Here is a 19,407-nt window from a genome sequence, read left to right as displayed (position 1 = left end):
ACTTCTTTCTGCGTCTTCCAATATGGTCGCCATGCTATAGTATAGTTTAATTTTGTGAGGTGATAAAATTAGAACTTTAATATTGAGAACAGACAGATGGTCGCTTAATGGGCTAGCGTTAAAGAAATGCGAAGTAAGATAATCCATTATTATTTTACGTTTTCTAAAACTGCAAAATTTGAAAAATATTCATTATAACATTTTATGACAAAAACTTACATGCTCGTTTCGTAGTCGGTAGGATTCGAACCTACGCGGGAAAATCCCAATGGATTTCTAGTCCATCGCCTTAACCACTCGGCCACGACTACACGCAATAAGACTTCTTTCTGCGTCTTCCAATATGCTCGCCATGCTCTAGTATCGTTTACTTTCGTGGGGTGATTAAATTAGTACTTTGATATTCTGAAATATCCTTTAGAACTACGTTAATTTGAAGCGTTCAAGAAAAGAAGAAAAAAAAAAAAAAAACTTTGGGGCAACTGAATCGCAGTTTAAAATTTTCAAGAATATTCAAATAAATTAAAAATGTACTATTAATATCTGATACAGAATATAATGTAATATTTTTGATAATTTTTCAAAGAAATTTTGCTATTTAAAATTACTTAAAAGAAGAATTCCCGAGATTCCAGCAGCACTTTTTATGTTTCACCTTATATTTTATAAGGTAGTTGGTAATTATTTATTTTGTTTTCATATATAGACTAAAGTCTGAATCTCGGTAGCTTTTATACATACATGGGATTTAATTTTAAGCACATGCAGGGAACTTAGGAAAGTCATGAATTCAGAAAGTCGGTGAAAATAAAACATGTACTAGTAAATCATGATTTCTCTCCACGGACCTCTCTCTGGGTTACGAGCCCAGAACGCTTCTATTTCGCCTCTCTGCTTCATAATTTGTATCTTCTTATCAGTATTACTTCCATTACTTTATATTAAAAAATATTATTGTTATTTTAATTTAAATGGCGTTTGTGTAGTTAAAAGATTTAAATGTTAGTGGAATAGTTTATATATTTTTAAAAATTTTATTCTATTATTTCAATTTAAACATGTAATTGGCGTCATATTTTTATAAGCTTTAAATGTCAGTGCACGGTAAGTGATATTCTTCTCTTTGCTTTATTTGACCCTATAGATATTTATAATTATAAATAATCGATATTTCGATATAAATAATATAAAAACCAATTTAAGGGATCAATTAAATGTGGATCTTTACTATTGGCAGTTTTAATAATATCCGACGAAATTATGATAACATATTTCAGTGACGGTACATAGCTTAGCCAGAGCTGATTATTTAATCCTATTTCATTAACTTCTATGCTACTAATCCACTATCTGTTGCTGGTCCTTTAGAATAAAATCTGAACTTCTCTTTGCCCTTGCTCATATTCTTATATCCCCCCCATCATCATATTGTCCTTCATACTTATCTAAAACAGCGGAAACGATCTTCTTTTTGTTTATCACCAGTATTAAAATTACATTTCTGTATTTAAATCCAAAAGTCTAACCTTCTTGTGATTGTTTTAATCTCTGTGCCTTTTGGGCGATTTCTTTACTGAAAGTATTTCGAAGAAGACGAACGATGGGTTAGTAAAGTCTATCTGCTTATGAGTTGATTTATCTCCATTAGTCAGATTTCATTTTGCAGTTTTGTGCGAGTGTTTTCGTTTCATCTTTTGAAATTTTAGCTGAGACATTACAAATGACATTCTTTTATTGAAGTACTTCGTTGTCTTATTAGCTCTATTTACTCCATTTCATTTCACCACATGTTAGTTATTCTATGGTGACTTAAAAATATTTTTGCCGTCTTTATTGGAGCCTCATATTTTAGTAGATATTGAAAACTAATTGCTATTTGAACGTCGGATATTATGAAGTAAGTTTTTTTTCCTTGTTTTGTGTTTTCATTTATAAGTCTGACGATTAATTAAAGAATCAATTTTGATTTATTATTTTGATTGGAAATTCTCTTCAATAAAATTCTAATGATGAAATTTTGTAGGTATTCTGCAACATTTTAAAGTTTTTTAAAAAGCAAAAGTGCCTCCTTATTTATATTTTGTTTAGAATCAATTAAAATCTCTGCTAAAGAAATCGCTTATTTGGTGGACAACTGAAGGAGTTATTTTCAAATTTTAATTCGCGCTCATTATCTTTCTGAAATTTTGGTATCTGCAAAAAAAAAAAAAAATGAAGCTTGTAAAAAAAATGTACTAATGCATATAGCGAGAAATTACTTATTATGAAAATTGTAATTACAAAACAACTTTGGCCAAATTGACCTTGAAATTGTGATAATTAAAACCTTGACCTAATTTTTATATTTAAAGAAAATTAATTTGATTTAAAAAAACCTATTCTACTTAATAATTAAATTGAATAATTGAAAGTTTATTTTTCAAGTGCAAAAATATCTACGAGTCTTACTTTCTGTATAAATTGCTATTCTAGAAAATATCTCAATTATTTATATCCCAAATATTTTAGAAAAAATATATTACAAAAAAATATTTCCGAAAATATTTTTCGCTAAATCTTGGCTATTACTCGATTTTGGCAGTGCAGTTAGTGTTAATCTCTTCTGCAGTGTAATAACTGGAGTTAAATTTAGCATTAAATCTTGCGAAAACAATTAAAACTAGATGAGATTTTGTATAAGATTGGTGGTTGAAAGGGGGCCAGATTTAAAAATTTGCGGTTAATTTTAATTCGCTTTCATGCAATCATATGTTTACACGAGATGCTTAAAAATAAAGATCCCTAAGAGAAATTTCATTCAATTCTATTATGGAATTGAAGTCAAATGTTGCCCCCAGTTAGAATCATAATCTCCACTTGAGTTTTCGAAGTTTTACGCCAGTTGGAAACTGGTTTATTTTCCGCTGAATCCTTGGAGTTCAACCAAGTTGCATACTTCGCTTTTAGAAGTATGCAACTGAACTGCATGCAGCTGTCGCGACTAAAAAAAATTAGTTTATTTTCAGAAGTATGCGAATATATATTTAAACATTGTACCTAAAATATAAGTCTAAAAAATTTAAATTTGAGGTTTACATTCAGAAATGGACATCGTCTTGACTGAATAAGATTAAAGGGATGTTGCTTTAGTATAAAGCAGAAATTTCAGTATGGGATATCTTCTTAGATGCCTTTCCCGACATCCGATTATAGTTTTAAACTTACGAGGTCAGTTCTAAAAAAAAAATCCCCTGAGTAATTTCTGAATGAAAATTCCTTTTAATACTTTCATCTTCCTTGACAGAGTTTGTGCCATAGACAAACTGGTCATTTGTTGGTCACCACAGCCGATACAAAATATATAATTCTTAAAACATCTATAGTTAATCGATTTATGTTATCCTCAACTAGCCGAAACAGTAAATACCTGAGAAATGATTTGTTAATTTCGGATAAAGAGAAATTTTTGAACTTTTGCTTTGCTTTCGAATAGTTTCATTCAAATGCAGCTATTTTTTCAGAGTATTAAGCGAGATAGAATAGCGCATCGTTATTGCACTGATTTAGCCCATCGATAAATGCCCAGCATTTTTTTTTTTTACTGTGCATCGGGGCAATTTCACGTATACTTTGACGAGCAAGTACAGATCAAAACTATTTTTTTTAAACCAAATGTTGCTCCGTTTTGTCTTGAATACAATTAAACTGCTTTTATAAAGTTTTTAACTCTTGTAAATTCTTAAAGAACAAAATTATAATACAGCTTCTTAGATAAGGCTTAAAGATTTTATTAATCGAATTTTCGGTTTTTATTATTATGAACCAAGCCTGGTCTGTTAGTTTAATATTAATCTAAATTTTTATCAAAAGGTTTTGTCATAGATTTCAAATTTTATTGCAAACAGAGCAGTAATAGGAAATGCCAGTTTGCATCTTTCATCAAATATATGCAGCTATTTGTGAAAAAGCAAAATTTTAACTATTTTTAATCCTGTAACATATGAAAATGTTTTATAAAATTATATTTGCCTTCCATTAAATAGTTTTTAAGCATACCATACCAAAAATGTTACAGAGTCATTGAATGAAGTTTTTAAATAAAATATATTTTTGAATTTTCTTTATCATACGAATTTTTAAAGAAATTAGGGATTAAAATCATAATTTTTTCATAGTATATCAACAAAAATGTTAAAGCTCCTTTCTCCGCAGTTGGTTTTTAATGCTGCATGCGCAGTTAACCTTATAATAAAGAAATTTTAATGACATATTGGATGCCAGATAAGTAAGCTTTAACTTTAATGATAAAAATGAAGCTTATTCAAAATATGAGAATGGCGTTATTTGTATTAAGAATCGACATTTCATGGAGAACATTGAATAATTTCAGACTATAGAAGTGCACGAGTTAAAGCAAGTCAATCGAATTATTTCTAGGGAAAGCTAATCGATAGTGAATTCAAGCTGCACTGTTGCTTTATTTAGTAACGATTTACTTCATATGTGTGTATCATTGATATCTGCAGTACTGTATTTGCATATGCAGCGACTGTTTTATTACCTATTTCTTGATTCTCCAGTGAATAACTTATTAAACTTTTCTGCACTAATCGGAGGACAAAACGTTCGTTGCTTTTTAAATTTGTAAACTTCCAATTTCCGTGATAGAAAATTTATAAAAAATTTGTAACCACTTAACTGTTTTGCCCGAGTGCCATACGTGCATCGATTTATCAAATTTTGAGTTGTAAGCAAAAAATAAACCATTCATACCGATTATAATTCAATATTAAAATTACTTCGAATACATAGATAAGTCAAGTATTCAATGGATTTCTATTTGAATCAAAATAAGAAAATATTCCCAAAATAGGTGTCATCTTAGGAGATAGTAAAGAAATTAAAACATTTAAGGGGTTAATCTATTTTTTGAAACTTTATTTCAGGAAAATTTTTTATTGATTCCTTTGCTTATAGTGAACGAATACTTCTCGAAATATAGAATAATTGATAATGAAAGCTTTAATTTCTTAAAGCTTTAATTTGTTAATAAAAGCTTTGAAATTATGTGAGCACAGACATACTAGTTAATTTAGTTCTCATATGGATGTAGTTGTCAATTACACAAAACAGAAAAAGTATTAACTTCGTAGTATAATAAAAAGGTCAAATGCCAAGCAAGAAGCAGCGATATATCTATTTCAATGAAAGAGAAAATGTTAATTAAATATTTTAAAGAAAAGCGTGTTAGTTACTAAGATATCGGCATTTTATTTCCTGCAGTTTTGATTCACTGTGTGCTAGTTTCTAGATTAATATTTTAACGGATTAAGACATCTTATGAATTCTTCGCACTAAATATTCAGATGACAGCTTTTATTGCTATATATATTATGCAAATATAATCTCAACTTGAGAAATGCTGTCTTCAAATGCATTTAAAATGATGCATTTAAAATCTATACTTCATTTAGCTTTAATGTGTTATTCGTAATATTTTCTGCGAAGTTGTTTCTTCAAAATTTATCGAGTATATTACAGCTGTTTTAGTTTCCGATGATTGATAAAATTTCTTTTTCCAGATCCTGTATGCCGTAGAATATTATTGCAATGCTGAATAGGAAAAGACATCTAAACTCTACCTAGGTCTTATGAAAATAGTACGGAATAAAGTTTATGCCTCACAGACCAATAGAGGACACCATTAAAACAAGGACGTGTTATTTTTTGCCATGGCCTGCCTATATAACAGTCAAAGCACATGGGAGTTTTTTAGAATCAGCTCAATCATATTTAACTACACCCAGGTAAGACCATATAATTTTGGAATCTTCGCCGCTCAGAGCTGATAATGTAACATTAGGAAAATTCTACTTATTCAAACTATCTCATGTTGCCATCCCAAAGCTTAATAAAAACTTTCGCCAAAAGATTAAAATATTTAATGAAGTAACAATGAGTTATGTCGGAAATTGAGAGAAAATTAGTTGAATTATTTAAAATGTCGTTCTTGGAGTAAGAAATGCATTGCCCTGAATTTTAATAAATTCAAATATTTCTCCAAGTATGTAATGAAGACACTTTAGTGAATTCTTCAAAGATTTAGTTAAACTTAAAACCTTTAATTTCTATAAGCATTGTTTTTAAAATGTTTGTGATGAGTTTACTAATGCTTTAATCCCATTCGTCGAATGAATATCTGTATATACATTTTGTCTAATTCGTTTCGATTAAGTTTAGCTCGATTCTATCTTAGGATATTTATAGTTAATGAAATGCTTTATCCCATTAGCTGAAAAGTCTAAAACTTTTCCCCAAGCTTCTGTTGAATTTATTAATTCAATTAATTCTAATTCAAACGAAATATCCAATATCATATTCGATATATGTAACTATTTAAGTTATTGTGCAAGATGCGGTATTAAAATTTACCAATTATACGTATGAAATCGAAAATATTTCAAAACTCGAACTATGATATTGATTCGTGTTGATTCAATCTAAAATCTATTTAAATATTTTCTAAAATAGTAATTGGAGTTAATAAACATGTAAACATTCCTACGGTTCATTGATATTTGGGGTTATGTAAAATCATTTTTGTAATAAGCAAACTGTTTTCTAGTCATACAGCACACATTTTAAGATTATGAAAAGGTAAAAGAACCATATCTATTAGACTTAACTAATATTTAAAATTTAAACAGGGTAATAAAAGTTAACTCTTAAAAAAAATATGATAAATGTGAGATTTCAGAAGCCTTTGGGAAGATATTCAGAAAAATTTCATTGTGTGTTTAAGGAATAATCGCAGTTTCAAATAAAGAGAATGACAAAATCAAACAAATATCATTACTGGTTTCAAAGATTATGAAATTATCCGAAATGCGATTAAATGATTTCAATATCTTAGGAGAGAATGCATACATTATTAAAAAATCACGGAAGTTTTTCCAAGAACAAGGTACTTTAAGGGATTCCGTGGAATGAACATAATGTTTTTACCAACGAGAAAAATGTCAAATATTTTGTAATTGATTATCTAGATTCTGTAGTTACAGGATTTCTACTTTTAGCAGCAGTTAATATAGCATCTGTTATGATAAGTAAACATTTTATTTCGACAATCCTTCTCTTAACGAATTCATTCCATTAACTCTATGTTTATGGCCGCGTTCTGTTACATCTTATCCCTCACTCTATAGCTTAAAAATAAAAGGGATGTAATAACTAGTGTAATTATATTCTCTTTGAACCGTTTGATGAAGTCAACTCGTTGAATAAACTTATATCAAAAGCATCATCTTAATAACAAATTAATATCGTTTGTCCAATTTCTCCAAAAATTTTATAAGCGCCATTTGCAGATTTCTCTTCAAAAATTGAAAATTTTATTAATTTTGATTTTTTTTGGCCTTAGAAATCCCGAACTGTACATTAAAAACGATTTGGCTCGGATATTTATTTTTTAAATTGCTTTCTCTTGATATTACTAATCGTTCTAATCGTTTAAAAATTGTACTTGAAGCTCATTTTTTTCACATGACATAGTATATCCAGCTAATTTCAAGAGGGAACACTAAAATATTTTCATGTATAGGCTAAACACTAGCACTGTTTATCCGGATTCTTTAGAATAATTAACCTCTGAATAGACTGAATATATAGACTATAATTTAGAAATGTTTTAGTTTTTCGGTATTGGAACACTTCCGTTATCAAGACATTTCCATACAGGTCATAAAAGTACAAGTCATTCGTAGCTCATTAAAAAGAGCGGGTTAATGAGTCATTAGCTTAGGGTTGCTAAAGTATAGAATTTTGCATACTTATAAAAAAACATTAAACGAAAGGAGCCGTGGGTATTAATGGTTAATCTGTCTCCTTGAGCAAGACATTAAAGGTTTATTTAAAAAATAAAGTGAAAAATGTATTTGTGCAAAAATTAATTTTTTACTCCCCTCGTTCTATTTCTTAAAAAAATAATTACTTTTTTTCTTTGTAATTATACTCAATAGAACTGCTCTCTGCTTAAATAGAAACTAGATGGTCAAGGAATTTCTAATTACAATATCCGTAGAAATTTGTTGGATGTTTGAACTGAAAATCATGGATTATATAAGGAATATAATAATTGAAATAGATAAGTATGAATTTAGGTGACGATATCCTAGTAATAATGTAACGGCACCATTGCATGGGATGTGATAACTTAGAGCTTGGCAGCGGGTATTATTTGGAGTTTGAGTTATTTTAGTAACTTTCCAAGTGTCGAAATGAACCGGATTTAAAGGGAGAATTGTGGGTTATACTTGAGTTATGTAAAGAAATATTGACATTGAGAGCGTTTTGAGCTATGCATCACGTCTGTGTATATGTGATGTCAGCTATACGCCACGTTTGTGAATGGTGAACGAATTTCGGATCTCGGCAGTAAACAGAGTGCGAGTTATTATAATTGACCTGAATATGTACAGTACGAAAATTGCTGGTCCTAGCAATGACAGGAAAATGTGACAATGGTACGTGACAATGGGTTGGTGGAGGCGCGTGGAACGAGGTAGTATGTAGACTGAAGTGTATGGAATGTGGCTTTAAGATGTGCGAGGAGAGTGAGGTGTGTGGAATGGGGATGTGCGAGGAGAGTGAGGTGTGTGGAATGGGGATGTGCGAGGAGAGTGAGGTGTGTGTGGAATGGGGATGTGCGAGGAGAGTGAGGTGTGTGTGGAATGGGGATGTGCGAGGAGAGTGAGGTGTGTGTGGAATGGGGATGTGCGAGGAGAGTGAGGTGTGTGTGGAATGGGGATGTGCGAGGAGAGGGAGGTGTGTGTGGAATGGGGATGTGCGAGGAGAGGGAGGTGTGTGTGGAATGGGGATGTGCGAGGAGAGGGAGGTGTGTGTGGAATGGGGATGTGCGAGGAGAGGGAGGTGTGTGTGGAATGGGGATGTGCGAGGAGAGTGAGGTGTGTGTGGAATGGGGATGTGCGAGGAGAGGGAGGTGTGTGTGGAATGGGGATGTGCGAGGAGAGGGAGGTGTGTGTGGAATGGGGATGTGCGAGGAGAGGGAGGTGTGTGTGGAATGGGGATGTGCGAGGAGAGGGAGGTGTGTGTGGAATGGGGATGTGCGAGGAGAGGGAGGTGTGTGTGGAATGGGGATGTGCGAGGAGAGGGAGGTGTGTGTGGAATGGGGATGTGCGAGGAGAGAGGTGTGTGTGGAATGGGGATGTGCGAGGAGAGAGGTGTGTGTGGAATGGGGATGTGCGAGGAGAGAGGTGTGTGTGGAATGGGGATGTGCGAGGAGAGTGAGGTGTGTGTGGAATGGGGATGTGCGAGGAGAGTGAGGTGTGTGTGGAATGGGGATGTGCGAGGAGAGTGAGGTGTGTGTGGAATGGGGATGTGCGAGGAGAGTGAGGTGTGTGTGGAATGGGGATGTGCGAGGAGTGAGGTGTGTGTGGAATGGGGATGTGTGAGGAGTGAGGTGTGTGTGGAATGGGTTTCTGGGATGTGTGAGGTGTAAAGTGCGTAAAAAGAGAATACGAGTTGAGTAGGTGCGTGTAGATCGATTGTGTGTTGAGATTGGTTTTTAAATTGTATGGGTTTTAGCTGTGCGTAATGTCTGGAGTGCAGCAACTGTGGATGTTGGATGCGTGTGGGTAATGCGTGGACTGGGGCAGTTGTGGATGTTGGCTGCGTGTGGGTAATGCGTGGACTGGGGCAGTTGTGGATGTTGGATGCGTGTGGGTAATGCGTGGACTGGGGCAGTTGTGGATGTTGGATGCGTGTGGGTAATGCGTGGACTGGGGCAGTTGTGGATGTTGGATGCGTGTGGGTAATGCGTGGACTGGGGCAGTTGTGGATGTTGGATGCGTGTGGGTAATGCGTGGACTGGGGCAGTTGTGGATGTTGGATGTGTGTGGGTAATGCGTGGACTGGGGCAGTTGCGGGCCTAGGATGTGTGTGGGTAATGCGTGGACTGGGGCAGTTGCGGGCCTAGGATGCGTGTGGGTAATGCGTGGACTGGGGCAGTTGCGGGCCTAGGATGCGTGTGGGTAATGCGTGGACTGGGGCAGTTGCGGGCCTAGGATGCGTGTGGGTAATGCGTGGACTGGGGCAGTTGCGGGTCTTGGATGCGTGTGGGTAATGCGTGGACTGGGGCAGTTGCGGGTCTTGGATGCGTGTGGGTAATGCGTGGACTGGGGCAGTTGCGGGTCTTGGATGCGTGTGGGTAATGCGTGGACTGGGGCAGTTGCGGGTCTTGGATGCGTGTGGGTAATGCGTGGACTGGGGCAGTTGCGGGTCTTGGATGCGTGTGGGTAATGCGTGGACTGGGGCAGTTGCGGGTCTTGGATGCGTGTGGGTAATGCGTGGACTGGGGCAGTTGCGGGTCTTGGATGCGTGTGGGTAATGCGTGGACTGGGGCAGTTGCGGGTCTTGGATGCGTGTGGGTAATGCGTGGACTGGGGCAGTTGCGGGTCTTGGATGCGTGTGGGTAATGCGTGGACTGGGGCAGTTGCGGGTCTTGGATGCGTGTGGGTAATGCGTGGACTGGGGCAGTTGCGGGTCTTGGATGCGTGTGGGTAATGCGTGGACTGGGGCAGTTGCGGGTCTTGGCTGTGTGTGTGGGGGGGTAATGTGTGCAGTTGCGGGTCTTGGCTGTGTGTGTGGGGGTAATGTGTGCAGTTGCGGGTCTTGGCTGTGTGTGTGGGGGTAATGTGTGCAGTTGCGGGTCTTGGCTGTGTGTGTGGGGGTAATGTGTGCAGTTGCGGGTCTTGGCTGTGTGTGTGGGGGTAATGTGTGCAGTTGCGGGTCTTGGCTGTGTGTGTGGGGGTAATGTGTGCAGTTGCGGGTCTTGGCTGTGTGTGTGGGGGTAATGTGTGCAGTTGCGGGTCTTGGCTGTGTGTGTGGGGGTAATGTGTGCAGTTGCGGGTCTTGGCTGTGTGTGTGGGGGTAATGTGTGCAGTTGCGGGTCTTGGCTGTGTGTGTGTGGGTAATGTGTGCAGTTGCGGGTCTTGGCTGTGTGTGTGTGGGTAATGTGTGCAGTTGCGGGTCTTGGCTGTGTGTGTGTGGGTAATGTGTGCAGTTGCGGGTCTTGGCTGTGTGTGTGTGGGTAATGTGTGCAGTTGCGGGTCTTGGTTGTGTGTGTGGGTAATGTATGGTAATTGTGTGGTGAAATTCCGATTATGGAGAAGTATGTGAATAGTGTGGGAATCGATGACTGCAGTTTGGAGATGGTTAAATTTTGTGAAAGATGCTAATTGTATCAATGTTTAAGGAAATGGGCGATAGTGTTTTTAGTCGTGTTAGTGGTAATGTGTGAATTGTGATCCTGGATATGGGTAATATTTTGAGTGTTAAAAGGAAGTAAAATGAAGGAAGAAATTTTCGCTTTGAGTGTCAGTATAATGTAAGTAAAGGAAGCTTTCAGTATGTTGTATTCCAAGGTTGAAATTGTGTGGATAAATTATCCATAGATGTATTAATGACTGATATAGAGTATTCTTTGCTACGGAATTGAGTTTTTATCTAGTCATACTTCAATGGCCGCATTTTTTGCTTATGGGTGGTATGTTAATTTTTAAGTTAAAGCCTTTAATAAAATTCAGAGTTTTCCTCTGAAAAGTTTTTGACTTTTTAAGGAAATTTATCGACGTTTATGTTAGATTTTTGTAATCGCGATTCTGACCCATTCGAAACGTATCTGGGTTCACTATGTGAAAACATTGAAAAGCCGCATGGCATGAGATATTTTAAAATGTAAGCTATCAAAATAAGCTTTTTAGATTTTGTAATAAAACTTGTGGATGAAAAATTTAATTTCATATGCATTGTAAGTGAAGTTCAATTATTCGCTTTCTCTTTCATAATAAAATGAATTACTTTTAAGAACTAAGTACTTCAAAGAGTATTGATCTTTAGTAGATTTCAGAGATTACAAAGAATTCAATAAACATTTTTCGGTGCTAAGGTCCATAAAATATTTTCTAAATATTAGATTTTTAGATCAGATTAACAAAACTCAATTTACAGGATTCAATACCAAGTTCCTTAAAAAAATTTCTAAATATTCTAATGTTTTCCATACATAACTTCACCCACGATGCTTGTTCTTATTGAAAATCAAATATCCAAAATTGTCACTGTCTATTAAATCACAGGCACATAAAAAAAAAAGTTCGGAAGCCTTCCAACTATCTTTGTGAATGTTACTTATACATCAATTATTGCCTATTAAAATACCAAGATGATGCAAACTAATCACACCTTTAAAGTTAATTAGGCTAAAGATATACAAAAAGTAAAGCTTCATTTTCAGTTTAATGTTTCATAGATTACTAGACATTTAAAAGGAAAATTTAATCTTTTTGGTATGGTGGTTCAGCGATGCATTATTCATTTATTGGTCATGGAGAGATATACACTAAATGCAATATTGGCACATTAATTTAATGTCATTTCGAGAATTTTTTCTTAAATTCGTTTAAGTACTAATAAATCTGATTTGAATTTTAAGTGCTTAAAATGTTAAATCCTATATTTCAATAAACTGAATCGTTCGACACGTTAAATTTTAAAATAAGAGGCATTATAGACAATAAAGTCATCCTTTGAGATTTCATGACTTAATAAAAATCAGTCACCATCAATTTTGATAAATTTTTGTTTGAATTTAGGTATTCTTACCAATGGAAGAATTAGTTAAAAAATTTTTTTTGGAAAATCTATAAAAATGGATTTCGCCAGGCATTTATACAACTAGGATTTTTAATTTCCTTGATCTAGCAGTTTCGGCAATGTTTTCAATATCGAAAAGATGAAAGGAAATGTTTAAATTAAAATTTTGTTTGTCAATTAAACATTGAAAAACATCGGCAGTTAACTTCAATCTACAATAAATATTTCAACCGAGAATTTATTTAGCTTAAGAAATTGTTTGTGATCTGAATCTGACTTCAACTGTACTTATGTTATTAATTGATGTAATTTATTGATTGTAATAAATAAGTACTTAAGGCTATCGAAAGATTCAAAACTTTGATCAAATATTAGTTCATTTTATAGCATCTTTTGATTTCTTTTAATAATGAAATCAATCACCCAACTGAGTTAAATTAGAATCATCTAATCACCTTTTAATAATGAAATCAATCGCCCCAACTGAGTTAAATTGGAATCATCTGATCGCCTTTTAATAATGAAATCAATCGCCCCAACCGAGTTAAATTGGAATCATCTGATCGCCTTTTAATAATGAAATCAATCGCCCCAACCGAGTTAAATTGGAATCATCTGATCGCCTTTTAATAATGAAATCAATCGCCCCAACCGAGTTAAATTGGAATCATCTGATCGCCTTTTAATAATGAAATCAATCGCCCCAACCGAGTTAAATTAGAATCATCTGATCGTCTTTTAATAATGAAATCAATCGCCCCAGCTGAGTTAAATTAGAATCATCTGATCGCAACTGAAATGGTCTTACATTCGTTTGGATTATTTTCAGGATATGGGATTGTGTTATTCCTCATTTACAGAATAAAATTTATCTAATTCTTCCCAAAATGCCCTGAAATCTCACATTTATCATAAATTTTCAAATAAATTAGCAGAATGATATATAGGTTAAAGGACAATATTCGTTAGCTGCTTGCCTGATTAAAATTCGCAGTTTTCCTTGATTTGGCGATTTTGGAACTTCACTAAATGTCGGAAAGATGTCAAACTAGAGATGCAGTTTTAATTTTTTTGTTATCAGTTACAAATAAAAATTGTCGGTAGATGATTTCATACCTAAAACAATAATTAAATCTACCCTGGAAGGTTAGTTTTTAATAAAGTATCAGAAGACTACTCAAGCCAAAAATTGACCGACATATATTAATTGAAATGAATACATGCGTTAAACCTATGCTATCAAAAGAACCGATGTTTTATCAAATAGCAAAAATAGGAAATACTTGCTTAAAAGAATTCAAGGAAAAGGTTTCCTGGTCATTTCATTCCGTGTAAAAGCAATTGGAAAGTTGGAGACAAACCACTTCTTTAAAATTTCAACGACTTGTTGACTTGATTATTTATCAATTCCTTGTTAATTTTAAGATCTGGAACAGTAATAATTCTTAATTCAAAGATAAAAATTCATCTGAATACTTAGTTAAAATTTTCCTGAAACATTTTGTATTTATCGTTTGATATTTCTTTCTCGTTTATTATCAAGTTTCATGCACTTTTCAATCAATAGGATAAAGCATTCAAGAAACCAAGAATATTTTGAGATAAAATTAAGCCAAACTTAAACGAAACGAACAAGATAAACTGTGCATACAGATATTGGTTTGATAGTTTAAATTAGGATTAAATTATAATAGCAAAAATCTAAATTATAAACGATATATCTGCGAGACGAAACGTTTTTATTAAATTTAAAACATTTAAATGTATTAAAACTAATTTTTAATTTATTGAAGTGGATTTGTTACAAACCTGTGAGAAATATTCGTTCTTTTTTTTCTAATACAGGAAAATTTATTTTCTTTTTCAACTGACATTCTTTAATACAATAATTGTCTTTCTTTTGGTATCGATTTTGTATTGGTTAACTTCCGTTTCCTTAAATATTTCTAATCTTTAGAAAGTTTTTTTGAAAGCTGTAGTATGGCATCATGCGATAGTTGTAAAATTAAGATATAATTTTTTAAGGGTGATGAAACCCGATTCTAAGTGAAAGAATTCCAGAATTATTTGGTCTTAAGCTGGTGTAATCACATTAAACAAAGGCTACCGTTATATAATCGTTAATAAGTGAACTGGGATGAATGAAAAAGTTGACTTTATTATGAACTCAGTGTAAAGGAACATCATAGATATTTTTCATAAATATAAGCTTCTTTCATTATTACATACTAAAGCTTTTTCAACAGCCTGCAAACGGAAAAATGTCCTGCTAGGTTCTGTAACTGATTGCAACTTAAAATAAAAAAGAATCTGCAGAAATATCCTATTCTATGATGAAGATAAAGCAATCTTGCACGTACAAATGAAGCAGCATCTACATTGAATATCATGAGTCACAGTGAAATCATAAGTGTTCAAATTTCAGTTAACAGTAACTAAAGAATAGGAATTGGAATAATGGAAAGTAAATATTTGGAATCTTTTTACGCTAATTCCGTTTTATTTTAGAATTTGAAGGCAATCGAAGTTGGAGATAAAAATTATTTACTAAACCGCTTCGAAGTTTAACATTTAATTTGAGCGCTATTTATGAATTGCTTTTAATGGTCTATTCATCTAAAGTTTTAGAAAATTTTTGGAAATTTGAGAATACACATCTATAGATTACTTCAGAAATAGTTTTTATTCTAGATTATAGAAAATAATCTTCTCAAATCTAATAAGTATAGACAGGACAAGCTGAAATGCAGTTACTGATAATGAAGCAGCATGGTGAAGAGTTTGTGGAATTGAACGACACTTTTTCACTGCTTGTGGAGCGTTTACTTTCTAAATTCCAAACCCATCTTCACTGGCGAAGGATTTAACTGTTAATTTAGCCATGGAAAGACATCTTTCTCCGTGTGCAGAGTTTCAGCTTTCTGAAGATTACACCCATCTTCATCCGAGGACAACAATTACGATGAAGATCAAGATTAATTGTTGAGGTTGCCAGGAAGAGGATGTCATTCTTCATTTGCAGAATATAGAAACTTCAATTCCAGACCTATTCTTGTTAAGTGGGAAGATGAGCATTCAAAAAGGAGATCGACTATCAACTTGCCAAACAATATGACCATGACAACGATGACCGAGACCGGGTAATTAGGTAAGCATTAATTTATTAAGAAATTCTTAATTTATTTTTAAATTCTTAATTTTTTTAAAAAAATTCTTTGTTTTTTAAAAAGATATTCTTAATTTTTCCTATCCAAATTCAATAAATTGTATCAAAGTTGTATGCTTGTAACGACAGATCAGGGAAATGCAAATAGTTAAAAACATTTCGTATGTCTTTGCATTATAAAAACAGTAGTCAAAACGGCGATTCCAATCCGAATCAATAGTTTTTAAAAACAATATCGATGAGTTTTTTAAATGATTATTAAAGTTTTTCTTCAGAAGTATCATTAACTTTATGTAGAACAAATATACTTGGTGTCACCGGAAGATTTCAAGGGGAAAACTCGGTCTATACTTGATGCTTAGAATTAAATATTCAAATTATTTTACGTTATACAGTTCAGATTACTGAAGTCAATGGAGTTAATTTATCATTAAACCAGCAAAACTTTTTTCTATTTTAATGAGTTTTCTCAATTTCAGCGAAGTTATTATTTGATACTAATTTAATTTTCAGATAAATATGATCCAAAAACTGAATTAGTATCGACAAAAATATTATGAATTTGATGAACATATCAATGGACTAATATATCTTAAATGCTGTTTATTTTGACTAAAAATGTTCAAATTAAAAAAAAAACGCACTATTATACCTGATCTGTATTATTGTTACTCTGTATTTTTTCTATATTAAAATCTATATTAAAATTTGTTATCTATATCTATATTAAATCTATATTAAAATTTGTTTTAATTGTACTAAATTGTGTCATACAATTTTTTCAGATTTTTCTTCATAAATATAAGATTTAAACATAGTTGGATTATTGTGAACATGCTTCAACGGAACCTGGAGCTATTATGTTTATCTCGAGAATTCCTTGTTTGCAGAAGAATAATATGGAGGAGGATATGCAGAAACGCTAGTTCCTGACAGTTTAAGAGACTTGCAAGTACTTCACTTGATGTATTTTAATTAAAAATTTGATATTGAGAATTTATAAAAATATAAAATCCAACAGAATAGAAAAACGATCTGTTCCATGTCATCAGCAATTTTTATGCAATAATGTTCTTCTCGAAAATTTTATCTTGAGAGCCTTTACTGATTGTAATCCAAGGTCAATGAATATAAAATATCTTTGCAATTTTTTTCTGTAATTCACTTTTTAAATATTTGTGGGGTTCTTGTGTGGACCATTAGTTGAGATTTTTTTTTCTTTTGGGCAAACAAAACATGGATGGCAATTTAAAGTATTACATGGATACTCCAGACTGTCATAACTGTTAGACCATTTTGTATGCCTATTTGCATTCATTTGGTTTTCAAAAGATAAATTTGTCATACCTCGCAACTTCGTTTAAAATTGTAGAGCAAATTTTGATGTGAAATATTATCAGCTTTGGTGGAAATAATTTTGATTCTGATAAATTATATATTTCAATTCTGTAATGTATTGTTTCAACAGATTTGTTTAGTTTCATATCTATTATTAAGCTTTCAAGTTAAGTTTACTAGAAGTTTCGAAGCCTGAAATGCTTATTTTCTGCAATGTATAGACAAAATACGCCTTTCGTCCTTCCAGACTTAATATCTTATTTGTATGTGCATGAGAATTTTATTGCTTATTAAATAAAGCCCGTGACTACATATAATAGCAACATGGGCTGCAGTTAGAACATCTACAAGAATTTTAATTCTAGTAAATATATCATAAACCTTCTCTTTCCTCTCCTATCCATTCATATATTTGTTGTTGCTAATCCCAGATCTGGATAAGTCCCAGATGAGTCTAAAAAACTTCCAAAACTCCGATGAATAAAATCGGGAATATTTAACATGTTGTCTTTGGTAAATCCCAACTATCGATGCGAGAGGGGAATCCTGGTCAGTTTTACAGTAATGACATTCCAAAAAGTTTCCATCGTTGCTGGAAGGTAAACAACATTGTGTCCTCTTATCAATTGCGAGTCGTCTGTTTTCTGGTAGGCTTATTCTTAAAATGTAGAGCCTCCTGAGTCCTTATCGAAGCACCATAATTAGGTGGCTCTTTCCAAAACCTTTATTTCGAATTTTTTAATTGAGAAGGTTTCACTATTAGTGAATGCTTTATCTCCATACATGGCTTCAGCATAAAGTACCAAAGCATTAAGTAGCTCATTGCCATGTTGCTCGACTTGGAATGGGACCCATTGAAAGTGAATGGAATGTCACAAGAATAGTCGAAAGATAAGAAATATTCAGAGAATATCTTGTTCTCACATTCATCCACTCAGAAAGGTACCGAATACAGATATGGCTTTATTAAAATCCAGTCCAGTAGCAGTGTCGTCATAATGCCGGACTTGCCTTGCAGTAAGCTATAGCCTGAATTTAGAACAGTGGTCAAAAATGTCGATAATACCAGCCGAAATTTCTATGTGCACACCGCTACCAAAAATCTCTCTATTGGTTTTTCTACCATCGGCATACATCATAAAGGCAGATTGAGAGATGCATTGAATGGTTTCTTGAGCCATTTCTGACTTTTTAGATACCTTTGGAAAGCTCTAAACTGAAGTTTATTTCATAAGGTTCTAACCTATAGTCAAAAAGTTTCAAGGAAGGCAGCTTCACATTATTAGAGGCCATGGCTAATTCTTTCGCCAAAGAAAATAGGCTTGTGTCCTCTTCAAACGCTGGTTGTTGCGCCAGGAATGAAGAGATGCAGTAGGTTTGTTGATCGTGGTAAATGGAAAGCTTATTGTAGTAGTGTGAAAGGCAGTAACGTCTTTTTTAAGAGAAGGAATGAACATCACTTTCATAAAATGCAAGATCAATTAGGCAGCCGCGGCAAAAGCTTGTAAAAATTTCTTATTTAATTGCCCCATTTCAAGTTTAAATTGATACCTTATGCACAAAGAGTAAGCGGGAAAACTTTATTCTAGACCTGATATTATTGCAAATGTAGGTTGTTCTGAAGTTTCTCGGCATTATAATCTGGGAACGGATGAATTTAAGCAAGTTAAGCCTTGTCTTACATTTAAACATAAGAACTTTAGTGCATTTGTTATCTAATATTTTCTGATCTAGGATGTATCCCAGGTTTTTATCATTTTTAGTAAATTTTTAATGGCTGCTCTTGATGCTGGATGGTAGTTATAAAGATATCTTAGTTGTAAAAAAAAAACTTTGAGGTATTAAAATTGGTTTCTAAACAAATGGACTGATAGCCATAAGAACGAAATCGAGGATTCACTCGATTCTTCTGATGTCTGAGCTAGAATGCCATAAAATGATTTCATGGCAGAAAGTCCCACTTTGCTGACTTTGAAAATGTGATCATTAAACACGATAATGTAAATTTAAAACATACTGGGCCTAGAACTGACCCTTGTTTGACGCCATATGTTTAAAGGGTCGACAATCAGCCTTTGTATTTAACTGATATGGATCTGTCTCAAAGAAAATCCGAGATGTTAGGTTGGTCTCTAACCTTAATATCAAATGTGTTAAAATGCTTTGTAATTAGCTTTTGTCTCAACTCTATTAAAAACTCTATAAATGGAAAAGAAAACAGAAGTATGATGGTTAGTTTTGGATTCTGAATT

The 19,407-nt window shown here is 33.6% G+C and overlaps 1 protein-coding gene and 1 non-coding gene across 2 annotated transcripts in view; both read right to left on the bottom strand.

The window, feature by feature from the left end:
* Window positions 1-229: 229 nt before the first annotated feature.
* Window positions 230-311, bottom strand: Trnas-aga (transfer RNA serine (anticodon AGA)). The gene has a single exon. It is a non-coding gene; the product is annotated as a tRNA-Ser (tRNA).
* Window positions 312-9,969: 9,658 nt separating this feature from the next.
* The window catches only part of LOC129987496 (target of Nesh-SH3-like), a 47,083-nt gene continuing 37,645 nt past the window's right edge, over window positions 9,970-19,407 (bottom strand). The window contains exon 2 of the mRNA XM_056095470.1: window positions 9,970-10,590. Coding sequence (XP_055951445.1) covers window positions 9,970-10,590 — 621 coding nt within the window. The remainder of the gene's footprint in view (window positions 10,591-19,407) is intronic.

Source organism: Argiope bruennichi, chromosome 10 (genome assembly GCF_947563725.1).
Source record: "Argiope bruennichi chromosome 10, qqArgBrue1.1, whole genome shotgun sequence".
Classification (NCBI taxonomy): Eukaryota; Metazoa; Arthropoda; class Arachnida; order Araneae; family Araneidae; genus Argiope; species Argiope bruennichi.
Note: the sequence above shows the minus strand (reverse complement) of the source record. Positions and strands in the feature narration are given on the sequence as shown.